The 14,693-nt window shown below is 50.2% G+C and overlaps 7 protein-coding genes across 7 annotated transcripts; 3 read left to right on the forward strand and 4 right to left on the reverse strand.

Annotated features, from left to right (window-relative positions):
* Positions 1-332: 332 nt before the first annotated feature.
* Positions 333-2,072, reverse strand: ASPVEDRAFT_369297 (uncharacterized protein). Its single transcript, XM_040811330.1, has 4 exons — positions 1,994-2,072; positions 1,572-1,940; positions 1,284-1,514; positions 333-1,232 (listed from the first exon to the last, which is right to left on the reverse strand). The coding sequence occupies exons 2-4, from the start codon at positions 1,705-1,707 to the stop codon at positions 598-600; spliced, it is 1,002 nt and encodes a 333-aa protein (XP_040673309.1). The 5' UTR covers positions 1,708-1,940; positions 1,994-2,072; the 3' UTR covers positions 333-597.
* A 312-nt stretch (positions 2,073-2,384) lies between these two features.
* Positions 2,385-2,997, forward strand: ASPVEDRAFT_33763 (ribosome biosynthesis protein NIP7; the record flags this gene model as incomplete). Its single annotated transcript, XM_040810779.1, has 2 exons — positions 2,385-2,610; positions 2,660-2,997. The coding sequence occupies 2 exons, from the start codon at positions 2,385-2,387 to the stop codon at positions 2,995-2,997; spliced, it is 564 nt and encodes a 187-aa protein (XP_040673310.1).
* A 482-nt stretch (positions 2,998-3,479) lies between these two features.
* Positions 3,480-4,569, reverse strand: ASPVEDRAFT_142718 (uncharacterized protein; the record flags this gene model as incomplete). The annotated part of the gene is made up of 4 exons (XM_040807860.1): positions 3,480-3,883; positions 3,939-4,216; positions 4,276-4,383; positions 4,439-4,569. The coding sequence occupies 4 exons, from the start codon at positions 4,567-4,569 to the stop codon at positions 3,480-3,482; spliced, it is 921 nt and encodes a 306-aa protein (XP_040673311.1).
* A 1,156-nt stretch (positions 4,570-5,725) lies between these two features.
* Positions 5,726-8,064, reverse strand: ASPVEDRAFT_88796 (Zn(II)2Cys6 transcription factor; the record flags this gene model as incomplete). Its single annotated transcript, XM_040818421.1, has 3 exons — positions 5,726-6,700; positions 6,772-7,745; positions 7,797-8,064. 3 exons carry the CDS (start codon positions 8,062-8,064, stop codon positions 5,726-5,728), a joined length of 2,217 nt encoding a protein of 738 aa, XP_040673312.1.
* Positions 8,065-8,256: 192 nt separating this feature from the next.
* Positions 8,257-10,226, reverse strand: ASPVEDRAFT_88797 (uncharacterized protein; the record flags this gene model as incomplete). Its single annotated transcript, XM_040818422.1, has 6 exons — positions 8,257-8,497; positions 8,556-9,092; positions 9,143-9,309; positions 9,364-9,857; positions 9,902-10,115; positions 10,170-10,226. 6 exons carry the CDS (start codon positions 10,224-10,226, stop codon positions 8,257-8,259), a joined length of 1,710 nt encoding a protein of 569 aa, XP_040673313.1.
* Positions 10,227-10,519: 293 nt separating this feature from the next.
* ASPVEDRAFT_178263 (MFS transporter) lies at positions 10,520-12,498 on the forward strand. The gene is made up of 3 exons (XM_040808810.1): positions 10,520-11,010; positions 11,096-11,671; positions 11,740-12,498. Exons 1-3 carry the CDS (start codon positions 10,642-10,644, stop codon positions 12,352-12,354), a joined length of 1,560 nt encoding a protein of 519 aa, XP_040673314.1. The 5' UTR covers positions 10,520-10,641; the 3' UTR covers positions 12,355-12,498.
* Positions 12,499-12,811: 313 nt separating this feature from the next.
* ASPVEDRAFT_202450 (alpha-hydroxy acid oxidase) lies at positions 12,812-14,631 on the forward strand. Its single transcript, XM_040809374.1, has 8 exons — positions 12,812-13,107; positions 13,158-13,191; positions 13,249-13,586; positions 13,664-13,831; positions 13,882-13,956; positions 14,025-14,278; positions 14,333-14,409; positions 14,472-14,631. The coding sequence occupies exons 1-8, from the start codon at positions 13,014-13,016 to the stop codon at positions 14,545-14,547; spliced, it is 1,116 nt and encodes a 371-aa protein (XP_040673315.1). The 5' UTR covers positions 12,812-13,013; the 3' UTR covers positions 14,548-14,631.
* The last annotated feature ends 62 nt before the right edge of the window (positions 14,632-14,693 follow it).

Consider the following 14,693-nt stretch of genomic DNA (forward strand, 5'->3'; position numbering starts at 1 on the left):
TCGTTATAGGGCTAGAGCATACCGTCAGAGGATGGGCAGGTCCATTAGTATGCGCAAGTACTACCCATTAACCTTTAGCTATAATCAATTCCGTGTATATTCCTTCTTTGCTTTTGTTCTTAGCAGTAAAACTCTCGCTGGCATTCGTGGGCTATATGCTGCCACGTAGGTATGTATTGCTGAAGGCACAATCGAGCAAGTAGCAGGCACGAATAGAGGATGCAACTGTAGTGGGCTCCGACGGCACCGCCAATGCGTGGAGAACTGTCATGGGACCGAACCATTCGCTCATAATCGTGCATATTACCGGCAAGATGGTATGGAAGTGACGCAATTATATCGTTGATTTAGATTATGCGCCTGTCGCCCCCATCTTGTCACGGCGTCTGTCTGAGCGGGGTCTTTTACCCGCGCTATTAGACGGATCAAGATATCCAATAACATCAGGTATGTCTTCTGATATGTGTAAAGGAAAGACATTTATTGAATGTGCTCTAGTGCAGAGGAACAAAGTAGGTATCCATGTACAAACGTATATCGTTGGCTTCGTATCAAGTGAGTAGCAAGGTAAACCCTAGAAAGTGATGAGCATCGGAGTCAGACAAACAATGGACTGAATGGTGGATTCTCAATGTTATCCATGACCTCAAGGAGGTTTTGTTCAAGATCATCAGTCCAGCCGTACGTATCATTGTCGCTATCTGTGGATTGGTGTTTAGATTTGTCGTCGCTTTTTGTCAATATTCTGGGCCCATCGGTGTCTGGCGAAGGACTAGACACTCGAGCGTGCTCTTCACTTCGACCGGCGAATAGGCTGGCTCTACCACCCTTCAAGGCCGAGGGTGTTTCGGGGTTGTCTGGAAGTGGAGGATTCATATGTTGATACTTGTTGGTTGTCGGTTCTGCTGCCGGCGGCTTTTTACCGGGAGGCGTGATTGGGTAAGTTGGAGAAGGTGAATTACGTTGTAACTGTCGAACAGGCGATGCTATAGAAGACCTGAAGCTGCTTCTGCTGCTACCGAGGGTGTGTGGTGTAAATGGATCAAATGTTGTAGCAGGTTTGCTCTTTTGAGGTGATAAAACATCGTCAAATAGTCGTCTCCTAGGCATGGCTCTCGCAGCAGAGCGGACATCTGGAGCTGGAAGATTGGTATTGGGAGTCTGAGTCGCCGCGTCGGCATACCCATGCCTCGGCTTCTTTGTAGACCTCGAAATGGATGGTGAATCCGGTTCTATCACAAGATGTTAGAGCGGTACTATGGCATGAACGCCGTGAGGAGTACCGTTGTCCGCCAATTCGCCAACACCACTATCAAACGACTGCATGTTCGCCTTTCGCTTCGATGTGGTGGGAGGGGTGTACTGCCCAAATATCCGGATATCGACCTGTTTACGTGGCGTTCTCGGGGATTTCATTGCTGATGGTATGAGACTTCGCACACTTTCTTTCTCGTCGAACCATATCTTTGTCCGGCAGCGGGTGGGATCTTGGGACCATTTCGCGCAAGCATAGACTGAATAAAGTTAGCACCCGATCAACCGCTACTTGGGTACACAGCGGAGATCATTACACCAGGTTCCGTAATAGGGACTTGTTTTCTTCTGAACGAGGAAGTCTTTCATTTGAAAGCCGCATGCGCAAAGGAACTCGTCTTCTTCCCCAACCCGGACATTGTTGAAAGTGGATCGGAGAGAATTAGTCGGCATGGTAGAAGATTAGAAGCCGAATATAAAGCAGGATTATAGCGTTGACCATAAGGTCTAGCAGGATATGCTCGACTGAGGAGAAAGTGGTGTTGACTTGGAGACAAAAGCAAGCATGCAATGTTGGCGGGGCTACTTGCACCTTGCAAGATCTCTCGGCCGCCCCGTTAACAGCATCTTTCTGCTTTGCATTGCCTTGGAGCAAAATTGACACCATTGGTCTCATTGTATTATAGCTATAATTTTTAGATTGTAGGAAGTCTACTCGAAATAAACAAAGACAACCAACCATGAGTTCTTTTACTTTCTTCTTGGTGATGGTCACGTGAAAACACAGTGTTGTTGATTCAGTGTTCTGGCCCACAGTTGGTCGCTACTCGGCAGGTGAGGAAAGTCAAAAAGAAGTTGGTGGTAGCAAATATCCTGAGACCAAGGTATACCATTTGCACGCCGGCTGTAATCCTTATAAGCTGAACAAGAACGCATGATACCTGAGCTGGAGCATACTTTGTCTTGAGGGGCAGCGGAACTAGTCTAAACCCAATACGGAAACACAACACCGATCAAACCACTAGTCAATCCGGGAAGGCGGTATATATTCTGCCGACGATATAGCTTTTTTCAACTTTTTTCTCCGATCTGAATATCCTCGACAGTCAAATTGCTGCACAACTGTCAAAATGCGCGCCCTCACAGAACAAGAGACCCAGACGCTTTTCACGAAGCTTGCGGAGTATACCGGCTCTTCACTCAAGAACCTTATCGCGCCGCTGGACAACTCACCCAACGCCGACCGCTATGTTTTCCGTCTCTCTCACAACCGATGCTACTACGTGAAACTCAGCTTAGCCAATCTGGCCACCTCAATTCCTCGTGATAACCTGCTCTCGCTTGGAATCTGCATGGGTATGTTGATGTCGTCTAACTTCGCCCTTGCGCTTTCTAATCTTCGCAGGAAAATTCACCAAAACCGGCAAATTCCGACTGCACATAACCGCCCTCCCCATCATCGCCGAACACGCCCGTAACAAGATCTGGATTCGCCCGAACGGTGTTATGCCTTTCCTCTACGGCTCAAATGTTGCTAAGGCCCACATCGCCAAGTTCCCCGACGACGCGGTCGAGCACTCCGGCGTAATTGTCTGCACGCAAGATGACGTTCCTCTCGGGTTTGGAATCACAGCCCGGAGTACTGCGGAGGCTAGACGGTTGGATCCTACAGGGATAGTATGTTTCCGACAGGCGGACTGTGGCGAGTATCTGCGTGACGAGGATACCCTGTTTGCTGGTTAAAGGACAAGACAAGGGACTGGGCGCATGGCAGAGTGAAGTCTGCAATGCGCGTGATGCCGATCTGGCGTCTGACGACGTTACGAATCATAAAAGCTTCATCTGGTTGATAGGATCTGCTTTGGGTCTGATGTGATGGGGACGAAAGGCTACAGCAATGGCTGATGTGGAGGAACAGGATCGTATTCATTTTACGGAGTATTGGCGCAAATTGCATCAAAGTGCATCACCTCGTTCGACCAGTGGGATATTTGAATTTCGCGGATTGCGTGCACTTTGGGCACCAAGTCGAAAGAAGCCCGTGTCCGCTCGAACAAACACCGAGTCTGTTTCGATGTACTAGTAATCTGTATGGGTCAAGATATCACATTCGCATCTGTTCACCAATAAAAATCCCAATTAATCGCATAATCATTATCATAAGCTGATGCATCTCTAAGTAACCATAAAAGAGATAATCAACAATTACACCCCGATATTCCTGTCTAATTAACAGGCTTCCTAGCCACAACCCTAGACATATAATAGTCCAAGATAACCCCACTCTCCAACTCCTCCAAACATTCCGCGTAGATCTTCTCAATCTCCTCATCACTCTTTCCCTTCGCCTTCAAACACACCCTGGGCACGCCAGTATGGAAAGCAAAAAGCAGAGTAAGCCGGTGATCTTCGCTCAGCGGCAAACCCCGCGTGGTGAACTGTTTCTTTTCGACGATCTCGAGGCCAGCAGCGGCGACCTGGTCCCGCACTTTGTCGGAGAACCTCAAGCTGTACCGCTCCCCGACCCAGTTTAGGATCGTTGTCCAGGTTGTTGTCATTTTACAGGGGTGACAGTTGTCGAGCTGGTCTTGGAAGTCGTATTCTTCCCATTGCAGGTAGCCGCCGGGTTCTGCATGGATTAGTTAGTGGGGGGTTCGCTCTTGTAGAAGTGGACAAGGACGTACTTAAGAGGGAGGTGATGTGTTCCGTGGCGGGTATCAAGTCTTCACCTTCTACCGCGAGGATGAGGTGCCTGGCGTGTACGAGGTCGTACTTCCCGATATGTTCCTGGGGGAAAGGTTTGTAGAAGTTGTGCGCAGTGAAGTCGATATCAGCGACTTTTCGGGGCGAGTCCGGCTTGGGAAACAGTTCGGGGCTGAGGTCGAAGCCGTGGTACTTGGTGCTGACAATTCTGGATTCTGGCTCCTTTTCACGAGCGTCCTTTATGTCGTACAACCATGTTCTGGAGGGTCAGTTAGGCTTCGGTGGTTACTGGTAGTAAAATTCATATATCAAACATACCCATTAGCAGTCGCAATGTCTGCCACTCGTTCGAGCTTCTTAGGAATAGATTGGTGGAGGATGTCCTCCTGGAGCATATGCATACACATGCGATGCTGGATGTTGAGCCTGTTGAAAGTGTGAGTTGTTGTCTGTTTGTGTTACAAATGGATATATAGCTTACCGCTCGTTTTCGTCCGTATCCACGGCCTTCAACAGATACGAAGAATTGTTCCGTTTATTCTGCGTCGCCATAGCGAAACGAGAAGCAGTGCTATTCCTGAGGAACGAACCCAAGAAACGGCGACTCAGCATTGTGGCTGATGGGACGCATGGGCGTTGAAATATTTGCAGTGAGAAAAGCAAGGTGTTCGTTTAGTTTAACCACCTTGGAATATGGAGGGGATGAGATAGGAGGTGAATGTCGAATTGACAACGGCTCTCAACCCCATCCCGGCATCCGAGCCGAGCATGGCGTATGGACTAACTGTTAAGAGGAGGTGGAGCAAACCGAGCGAGACCGACATTGACAACCTCAAAGGGACGGGGCCGGCATTGGCCAGGTATAAATTCATCCCGCTCCCGGCAGCGCGGATGTTGTGGACCAGCAAAATGGCCCATGAGGGGACCAGGATCCTCATGGAGGAAGCGCGGCGGATGCGCTGCTGCAGCGCTAATGTACGGTACTTGACAGGGCCGTGGGGAGCCTTCGAGTTAGCACATACGACGTCGCTTGAATTATCCACAATTTGCATGCATGCTGACCGCATAACAGCCGTTGTCCCTAGTGCAGCCCAGATTGTAAGTTGCAACTAACTTTTTCCGGGCTAAAGTGTACGAGGGGAGGTCATAATTGTTCGCCTTCAACTGTCACTGGTCCGAGGTACTGCTTAATTGGGAAATCTATGCGGACATCCATCGAAGATCCATGATGATAATTCTAGACTGTGCTTGATTCGGTAATTTCTCCGCAGTGAATCTACACTTCACTATATAATTAACAATTATTAGCTGGCCTAGAAATTGTAATGAACGAGAATCACATTGTGCCATTTTGTTTCCTTTCACTATTAACGGCTAACCTAAGACCTTTTGTATCTCCGAATTAACGTTTCTTGGAAAGAATTAAGCCAGGCATCTTTCATTCCCAGCAGGCGTTTTCATTCCATCAAACAGCCGCGGAGTGAATGACTGCCATTTTCGGCAGGCGTATGGCTCTTTGACATCCTTCAGGTATCCAGACTGATACTGGACCGGTTTACTGCTTGGAAACAAGGTTGGGAGCCGTTTCACCGGCTGCTCATCTCTCTGCCTTGCAACGAGAGGGAATGTCGTCTTGGGTACCGAGGTAATGAATGGAGACCGCTATATAGAACCGGTCGTTTGTCTGAATTTCGGTAGATGATGATCCAATACACTTGCAACCTTTGCAGCAGTTCCAAGTTCTGGCATACCAGAGTTGCGGCATCATCTAGGTCAGCATAAGGCAATCCCCCGTCCGCTCAACAACATCCCGCCAAGAACACTGCATCTGGCGATTCGAATTCGCCAACCCAGACCTCCAAACATCCTGGATGACCTGAATCCCCGTCCTCACGCTTGCAATCCCATAGACCTGAACGCGGTCGTACCAGGCCCGAAACCGCTCCTGGTGCAGGGGTTCAAAGGCCTCAGTGGCGGCGATAAATGCAGGCCAGAACAGCGGCGCCGCAATGATTTTCGTCTCTGCTTTGATCTCCTCAATTGCCTCGATACTCTCGAGAACGGCCTGTACATATTGCCGCAGGTACCGGAACCCGAGAAGCCGGATGCTTTGCGAGAAGTAGATGATGAGGGCGTTGAGGAAGGCGCGGGTTTGGTGGAAGATGATTTTTGCGCTGCTGCTGCTGCTGCTAGCTGCGGTTGCGGGTGCAGCATTTTGGTGTTCGCGGGGTTCGTGGTCTTCAAGAGGCCAGTCAAGTATTTCGCGCTCGAGGTCATCACATAGCCGATTTAGGGACTCGGGGATATTGAGGGTTCCGGATTTTGTGCGCTCGTCCTCCACCTCGTCGATGAGCTCGATGCACGCCTTTAGTAGGAGGAGAAGGTTCTGCGGGACTCCATAGATGCACTCGTACGACAATAACTCAGTTGAGGTTGAAAGGGGCGGTGCCAGACATTTGGTTATTGAAGGGGACTCGTCATCTGCAAGGAGGATATGCTCTCGTGCAATCACCGGTCGAGGCCCGACTGTTCGTCGTGAACCGAAGGACGGCGAGAAGCGGGAGCTGTCCGTTCTATGTCGCCGGACTGCCGTGCTCTCGTATATGACCCGGAGATACAGGTATATGCGATGCAGGGACCGGGCCTTATTTGAGAACCGGGTCTTGCGAGCGCTCATGTAGCTGATGAGCTGTTCGGCGCCGTCAAGGTGCATCCCGCAGGTGCTTGTGTCGCCGGACATGACCTAACATAAAAGAAATCAGCAATCATATATTGTACCAAATGGGCTCTAAGAGCGAAGAGGTGTAAACCTACATTGATCGTAATCATGGACAATGTCGTCGCAACAAACTCTTTATACTTCGGCCGTTCCTCCTGATGAAGATGACTCTGGACCGCGTCCTTCAGCAACCCAATAGCATCACAGCGATACCGTGACGCAATGGTCTCCCATTTCTCCGCATCTTCGAGCCGCTGACCAGATCGGTGATCGTTCGAGAGGCAGAACGCACTAATCGCCAACAAGGCGTTTCTCAGCGCGTTACGAATTGTCGTAGTCTTGCCTCCGAAACTCAGTTCCCCGGCACACTGGAGGACACGGGTGAGATGGATGGTCTTCCATGGGCTTTTGGCGTTGTCAATAACACAGAAGAGATTAACTACCCGGTTCCGATAGTGTTCCATGAGGAGTTGTTCGTGCGCCGGGACAACAAGGGCTTTGGGGGGTTCTATAATAGACGGATGAATGTGCGGCTTGGTCTTGTCTGCACTGTCGGTCGTTTCAGGGCAGACGTCTTCGGCAGGGATTGTTGCGCCTTCGAGTATGTGGGAGCGTTCACCGATTTGTGGGCGATTTACCGTGTATTCAGGCAAGCTGTAGTCGAGTTCCGAGAAGACCGTCGAAGCATTTAGCTCCTCCTGCTGGGTGAAGTCTGAAGAGAAGCCAAGGTTGTCGTGGAGGCGGCACAAGCCCCAGGCGGCGTCAGCCTCAGAATAATAGGGGTCTGAATAGTCTGCTGGCGACCCGGTCGGTAGGGAGAATGATGCACCAACGTCCAAAACACCCGGCCAAACAACCTGCTCATCCTCATCAGATTGTGGTAGAGTCTGGAGTTCAGTCAGTGCTGCAGAGGGCGAGGATGACAGCGATCGCCGCTGCTGTGGAATGCTGAAGACGCCGAAATGGTGGACATGAGCATTGTCACCAGCTGGAATGATAGATGCGATCGAGTCAATATAGCACAGAATGTCATCAATTTGACTCCACCCCAGGACGGCTGCCGGGAGCTCTAGAACCAAGTCAGACACAATAGCACATTTGTCATAGGGTAAAAACTTACCAATTGGAACAAGCCGCCTCAGCGACCGCGCACCAGCAACCGCAGCAGGGAGCTCAGCGTGAAGACTGTCCGCGTCAGTAGCAGGAGGCAACCACTGCAAGCGCACCCCGTAGCCCTCACACTCTAGACCTTTAGCACAGCACTGACTGCATATCGGCCTGGTCTCATCGCACTTGATCTTGCGAGAGCGGCAGGTCCAGCAGCCTGTGAAGGTCTTGGTACGTTTCCGGGGCTGCTGGGGCCGGGGATGTCGGGCTGGAAATGGCATGGAGAGAAAAAGAGATTAACGGCGCCATTGCACGTCGACACCTGGTGTGGGTGAGATGGAGATACAGAGCATTTTTGAATCCGGAGGGTCACCGCGGTCTCCAATAATGAATGATAATGCAATCTAGAGTCGGTGCGGGGTCGGTGGGGAAATTCGGTTCCGAAAATGAAACTTATGCTTTACTGATAACACCTATTTACTAGGCGTCAATACCGCTCGTTCTGCTAGCCCTCGGTAGCAGTGGCACGCTCTGAGAAGCGTCTCCAAGTACATTCTCAAATGCGTGCCCTGGCTCGCTTCAATCAGCTTCGACAAGAACGCGCATAGTTCATGAAGTAACTGCAGATCGTCACACGCCGTCGAGGCTGACGGGGCATCAACAAGATGCATGGTAAGAACCACAACCGAGGTGAACACATAATTGAGAAGACTCCTAAGCACTGTCAGTCAGTCATTCAGGGAAGAAAAGCCGCGAACACAGGGAAGCGAACCGGACGCCGAGAGAAACCTTCACAGGGTAATATCGAACCAACCGCGCTGTTTTACGAGCAGAATTGATACAGGCTGTGACCTGTATTGCTTGCATAGTTGCCCCGGGGTCAGAGGAGAGATTGTGGTACACTGGTTTGTACAGCATCATGATGGAATGGTAGTATGACAGGAGAATCAGCACCGTGACCAGTCGATCTGACGAAGTTGCTTCCATTGCTTCGAGCTCGACCTCACGACGGGAGCAGGAGTAGATTAAGCCTCCGCAATCGCTCAGTTCCTTCTCAAGTTCTTCTATTGAGGGAACTTTGTCGAGATGGTGATCATGTTCGTCTTTCCTACCGACTTCTCCAGTTGCGTACACGGAGCTGAGTATCCGAGCCTTGATAGTCGATAGCCGGCATATAAGCTGAAAATTGGGTGGCTGCTGGATTTCCGACGGCCCCTGTGGTTCCTGGACATTCCTTTGAACATCAGGAGGCACGATATCGTTGTTCGTGTAATCGTCAAGCGGGCTCAGACCTTGGGGGGAGCACGACCTGATTGCCATTAGCGGTGGACCTGCGCTTGTACGGCAGTCTGATATTACATTTTGTCCATGATATAACCCATCCAAAAGACCCGGGTGCGCCTTTCAGAGTCTGTATTCTGGGTCTGGTCGGCGCGGTGAATGCCAAGGGTGTGGGCTTGTCGGATTGCAACCGCCAGAATGGCATGAGTGGAAGGAAGCTCAAGGCTGCCGTTGAGTAAGGCGACCTAGGGTATATGTTATTCATTGCGTACAGACGGTACGCCGCTGAACTCACTTACCATGCCTAAGAGTGCCTGTATACCAGTCAAGCTAGGATCCTCTAGAAGAAGACGTGGCAGCGTCGCCAGGGCATTATGGAGGTGCTTCTTGCATTTAACATTGTCTTCGTGAGAGTTTGGATTTTGCAGGTGGTGAAACAAATATCCCATTGCCAGGCAGACGTTCAAGGCTGCCCAGTTCGCTGGATTCTCAGGCAGACGGGGGTGCAGATACGTCTTTTCCGCAAGCCATCCATCTATCTCCTCGCGGAATAAAGGGAAAAGGGAGGCGGTGCATTCTGAGAATGTAAGGAGTATCTGGAGCACCTCATCCTCCCAGGGAAGAGAAAAAGGCACATTCGCCGGTCCGGCTAACTTTGTTGACGCCTTCGAGGTGTCTGTGTGGTCGTCGAGAAGTGCGATACGAGACAAGGCGAAGGTGAGATTTCGGCGATAGACTCCTGAGACCGCTTGTTTCCACAAGTCCGCGTAGTTTAGCAGGTCGCTAGTTGGTGCTTCAAAAATTAGCAGCCTACGGGTATATGGAATCATGACATACCATTGCCGTAGATCCAATCATACAGAACAGCCTTTGACTTCTGCTTGAATGAAATGTATGTCGTCGGCGAGCTATGCTGAAGGCGGGGCGATGAGAGAGCATCCACGCTGGATGTGATGATGCATGCAGTGTTATTCCGCTCACAGGCGATGCAGGAAGGCGAGCCCTCATTTTTTTCGCATTTCACTTTGGCCTTGCGACAATAGTCACAAGCCTGTACAAGTCAATAAACGCGCGGGATGCTACATTCCAAGGGCAGCGGACAAACCTTGCGCATGCGGGCCCTCGACCGCGTGGCAGCGATACAATGCCGGTGTGCGATCATCTTGTCATTGACAGGGCTGAACACGGACGAAGGAACAAAGTCACGTCGGATGGCAGCAGTCAAGATCGGACAAGCTCAGAAGTTATGCGCAGTGGGTCTGCATCTCACCGGATGCTTTGGGCAATGATGCGCCGCCCTTGAGTGGATGAAGAACCAGTCAGCCAATGATAATGCTCCATCCCATGCACAAGTTGTGCAATCCGCTTCGGTGATATCGGGTGCTGGGTCTCCCATCGGGCCGGATCTCCTTGCATCTATAGCTGTCGGCATAACACAAGAATCGGTCACATTTATAGCATTTGCCTTCTCCTTGCTTCTCTTATTGTGTCCACGCTTACTTTTGGTTTGTCTTATTTTTCTTTTTTCTGAGGACTAACTTTTGACCCTTCACCTAGCTGTTCTGTCATCCTCGACTATGGCAGCGCCACAACACAGTCTGAACAGGAGTGAATCAACGGTGGTCGAGCCTGTGCAGCAAGATGTTGAGAAACAGGAAATTACAGATGCTACCAACGCGGCACCCACTGCCCAACAGGCCTTCCCCGAAACCGATCTCAGCCGAGGAATTGTGGGATGGGACAGTCAAGGCGATCCAGCAAACCCGCAGAATTTCGCAGAGGCCAGGAAATGGAGTCTTCTTCTCCTCATTAGCGGATTCACTCTCATTTCACCTCTTGCGTCCAGCATGTTCTCCCCGGCGATCAGCTACATGGCGGCGGACTTCCGTGAGACCAATGAAACCATCCTGTCCTTCACGGTCAGTGTCTTCTTACTAGGATATGCGGTATGTCTGATAAATTGAACAAATTCCAGGTTACTTTTCTGCAGCTCTGGATAGGATTTGCTAATGAACAACTGCATCCATCTAGTTTGGTCCCTGCCTCATTGCTCCGCTCAGCGAGATATATGGCCGCCGAATTGTTTTCAGCTCCGCCAACTGGTTCTTCGTTGTATGGCAAATTGGATGCGCACTGGCCCAAAATACTGCGACAGAGGTGGTATGTCGCTTTTTCGCAGGTGTTGGAGGATCAGGTTGTCTCACTCTTGGTGCCGGAGTGATTGCAGACCTGTTTCCAGTCCACCAACGCGGTAAAGCTACTGCAATCTGGGCTTTAGGGCCACTGATGGGCCCTGTTATTGGCCCAATTGCTGGCGGGTTTATTGGCGAGGAAATAGGCTGGCGCTGGGCCTTTTGGATTGTGATGATTGCGGGTGGAGTTATGGCCTTAGCTATTGAGCTGCTGAACCAGGAGACCTGTGCTCCTGTCATAATCAAGCGCAAGACTGCGCAATTATCTAGCCAGCTAGGGCGCAATGATCTCCGCAGCGCATATGAGACCAGCGCTGACAGTGACTCTGTCGGGACGGCCTTGAAGCACGGTCTTATGCGACCTATTTTACTCTTCTGCAAGTCGCCTATCGTCCTTCTTCTCTCTACCTACATGGTATGATCTTATACCCTGTCAGAATTATCTGTCCAAGGAAAACTAACTGCAGGGTGGTTTGCTTTCAGGCCCTCGTCTACGGACTTCTTTATCTCTTCTTCACCACTATATCATCAGTATTCACCAGCCAATATGGCTTTTCTACAGGGCTGTCGGGACTGGCATACCTTGGCATCGGTATCGGCTTTTTCTGCGGACTGATATTCATCGCCTTGACCAACGACAGAATGCTCGTCAGATCAACCGCAAAGAATAACGGCGTATTTGAACCCGAGATGCGTCTTCCTCTAATGATCATCTTCGCCTGCATCCTCCCTATAACATTCTTCTGGTACGGCTGGACCGCAGAGAAACACGTGCACTGGATTGTGCCCATCATCGGAATGTTCCCATTCGGAGTCGGCATGATGGGCGTTTATATGCCTATCCAGACTTATGTCATTGATTGCTACCCCCGGTATGCAGCATCTGCAAACGCGTGCCTTACTGCGACGCGTTCTTTGGTCGGCGCGCTGCTTCCTCTAGCGGGTCCCGCTATGTTTGAAGACTTGGGCCTGGGATGGGGTAATTCGCTTCTTGGATTTCTTGCGCTGGTATTTGTGCCTATTCCGATTGTCTTCATTAAGTACGGCAAGGCGATCAGAGAAAAGTGGCCTGTCAATCTAGATGGAAAGCAGGTTTGAGTCTGGACCTGGTACTGTACTGGTCCTCAAGGTATGAAACGAGCTGCATATAGATAAGATTTTGCATATGAAGCGGCGTGGTAATTTGCATTATAATGTACCATAAATTCTATAGATTAATTAAACTACCAACGACATTCAAGCGCTGGGCGTGGAGTGTAAGACTCGGAGCCGGCCCGACCTGATGTGGAAACCGACGCCGAGAGCTGCATCGTCCCAACTCAGGACTTGCGAGATAAGGCATGGTCGCCGATCGAAATACCAACACTCAGGATCTATCGGTCAGCCATTTCACCGAGGTCGATTATTCTCCTTCTAAGAGCTATTGACAGTACCAGAATTCAGCGGCGCTGGGACCTATACCTACAGAAGCCGAGCGACTTTGAACAATCGAGACAGCATTGTACCTCGCAAAGGTAGAGTCTAGAAACGATCTGCAGAGTTAGCGCAATACTACACCAAATATACTGCAAATACTGCCTCTAACTAAACCGTTCTATCTGTTTTGGAGTTGGAGTAGGATTAATGTGGGGAACGCGCAAGAGGCAGGCGACGCCGAAAAGCCATATCAGCCATCAAAAGGCCAGCTCACAACTCAAATACCTTTGACCAGCAGAAACCACACAGTATCAACTACTTCTTCATTCTACATCTCGAAAATGGCTAACCGTGGCAAAAGCCATGACTCCAAAGTCTACTCCATCGAGGATCTCGAGCGCCTCGGGTCCGAGAGGATGCACAAGGCGTACAGAGGTAGATATAACCTCCTCAAGGATATTATTCGACAAAGCTAACAAAAGCAGAATATTACAATGAAGGCGCAATGGATCTCATCACGTATACCTCTCTCTCCCATCTCATGTATATACCGTCCGTCACTAATACCTTGCTTAGCCTGCGAGACAACAAATCCGCATACAACAGATACCTCATACGCCCCCGTGTGCTCCGCAATGTCTCAGCTATCGATACATCGACGAATATTCTAGGGACAAAAGTGAGGTTCCCCTTTGGACTGTCGCCGACCGCCATGCAAGCCCTAGCCCACCGGGACGGGGAGGTAGCCACGTCCAGGGCAGCGGCTGCGAATGGAATTCTGATGGGCTTGTCGAACTATTCCACCATTGCGTTGGAGGATGTAATTGAACAGGGGAAGGGGAATCCCTACGCCATGCAGTTGAGTTTGCTCAAGAATAAGGATGCTATGGTGCGGATGATTAAGAGGGCTGAGGGTGAGTTACCTTTTCTATTCAATTCAGACGGACATAAAAAGTGTTAGAAAGAAATAAACCGAACTAACTGTGAGCAGCTGCTGGATTCAAAGCCCTCTTCGTTACGCTGGATGCGCCCTACCTCGGCCGCAGATTGAACGAGTATAGAAACAGTTTCGGCGTGCCCAAGGGCATGGAGTACCCTAACTTGTTTCCCGGGGTGGACGTCAGTAACCTAGAGGACGGCGACGAGTCAATGGCTTATGGTATATTCATATCAAGAGTAGATTGCACAGTTTAGATGCTAATTGCACAGACACCGCAATGGAATGGCCACAACTTCTCCCCTTCTTCCGCCAACACACCAAGATGCAAATATGGGGGAAAGGCAGTACGTCGACCAAAAGCACTATTCAAATACCTACACTGTTACTAATGCTGAAACTTGAAATGTGCTAGTATACACCGCCGCCGACGCCGAACTCGCCATCAAATACGGCCTCGACGGCATCATCATCTCCAACCACGGCGGCCGCCAGCTCGACTCAGTTCCCTCATCACTTGATGTCCTTCGCGAGGTTGTACCCATAGCGAAGGGCAAGATACCGATTGCTGTCGACGGCGGGATCCGACGCGGTACGGACATCTTCAAGGCGCTCGCCCTAGGTGCTGATTTCTGTCTTGCTGGGAGGCCTGCTATCTGGGGGTTGGGTGTGAGTTTATCAATATATCTTATATTAACAAAGGCTGACAGTACTGGGATAAAGTACAATGGACAGTCGGGTGTAAACCTCGCCATTAATCTGCTCTATGACGAATTCAAGACTTGCATGGCGCTTTCTGGGTATGTCTGGTAACCCTGTACCTTTTCTATGGGAACTAGTATGCTAACGATGGCCTGAACAGGTGCAAGAATATCTCTGAGATCAGCCGCGAGCATATCTCGCTTCTGCAGCAGGATGGGCGACTGTTGAAGCTTTAGCCTTCTATAGCTGGTTAGTCCAAGTAATAAATCTCCATAATGATCTACTGTTTTCGTAGGAAGGCGACAGCGAGCGTACCGGAGGCCTTCCGATCAGCTTATTCTCGGCTCCAAAATCTGCTTCCTTGATCTAAATCAATTTGTAA

Source organism: Aspergillus versicolor (genome assembly GCF_001890125.1).
Source record: "Aspergillus versicolor CBS 583.65 unplaced genomic scaffold ASPVEscaffold_13, whole genome shotgun sequence".
In the NCBI taxonomy this organism is placed as follows: domain Eukaryota; kingdom Fungi; phylum Ascomycota; class Eurotiomycetes; order Eurotiales; family Aspergillaceae; genus Aspergillus; species Aspergillus versicolor.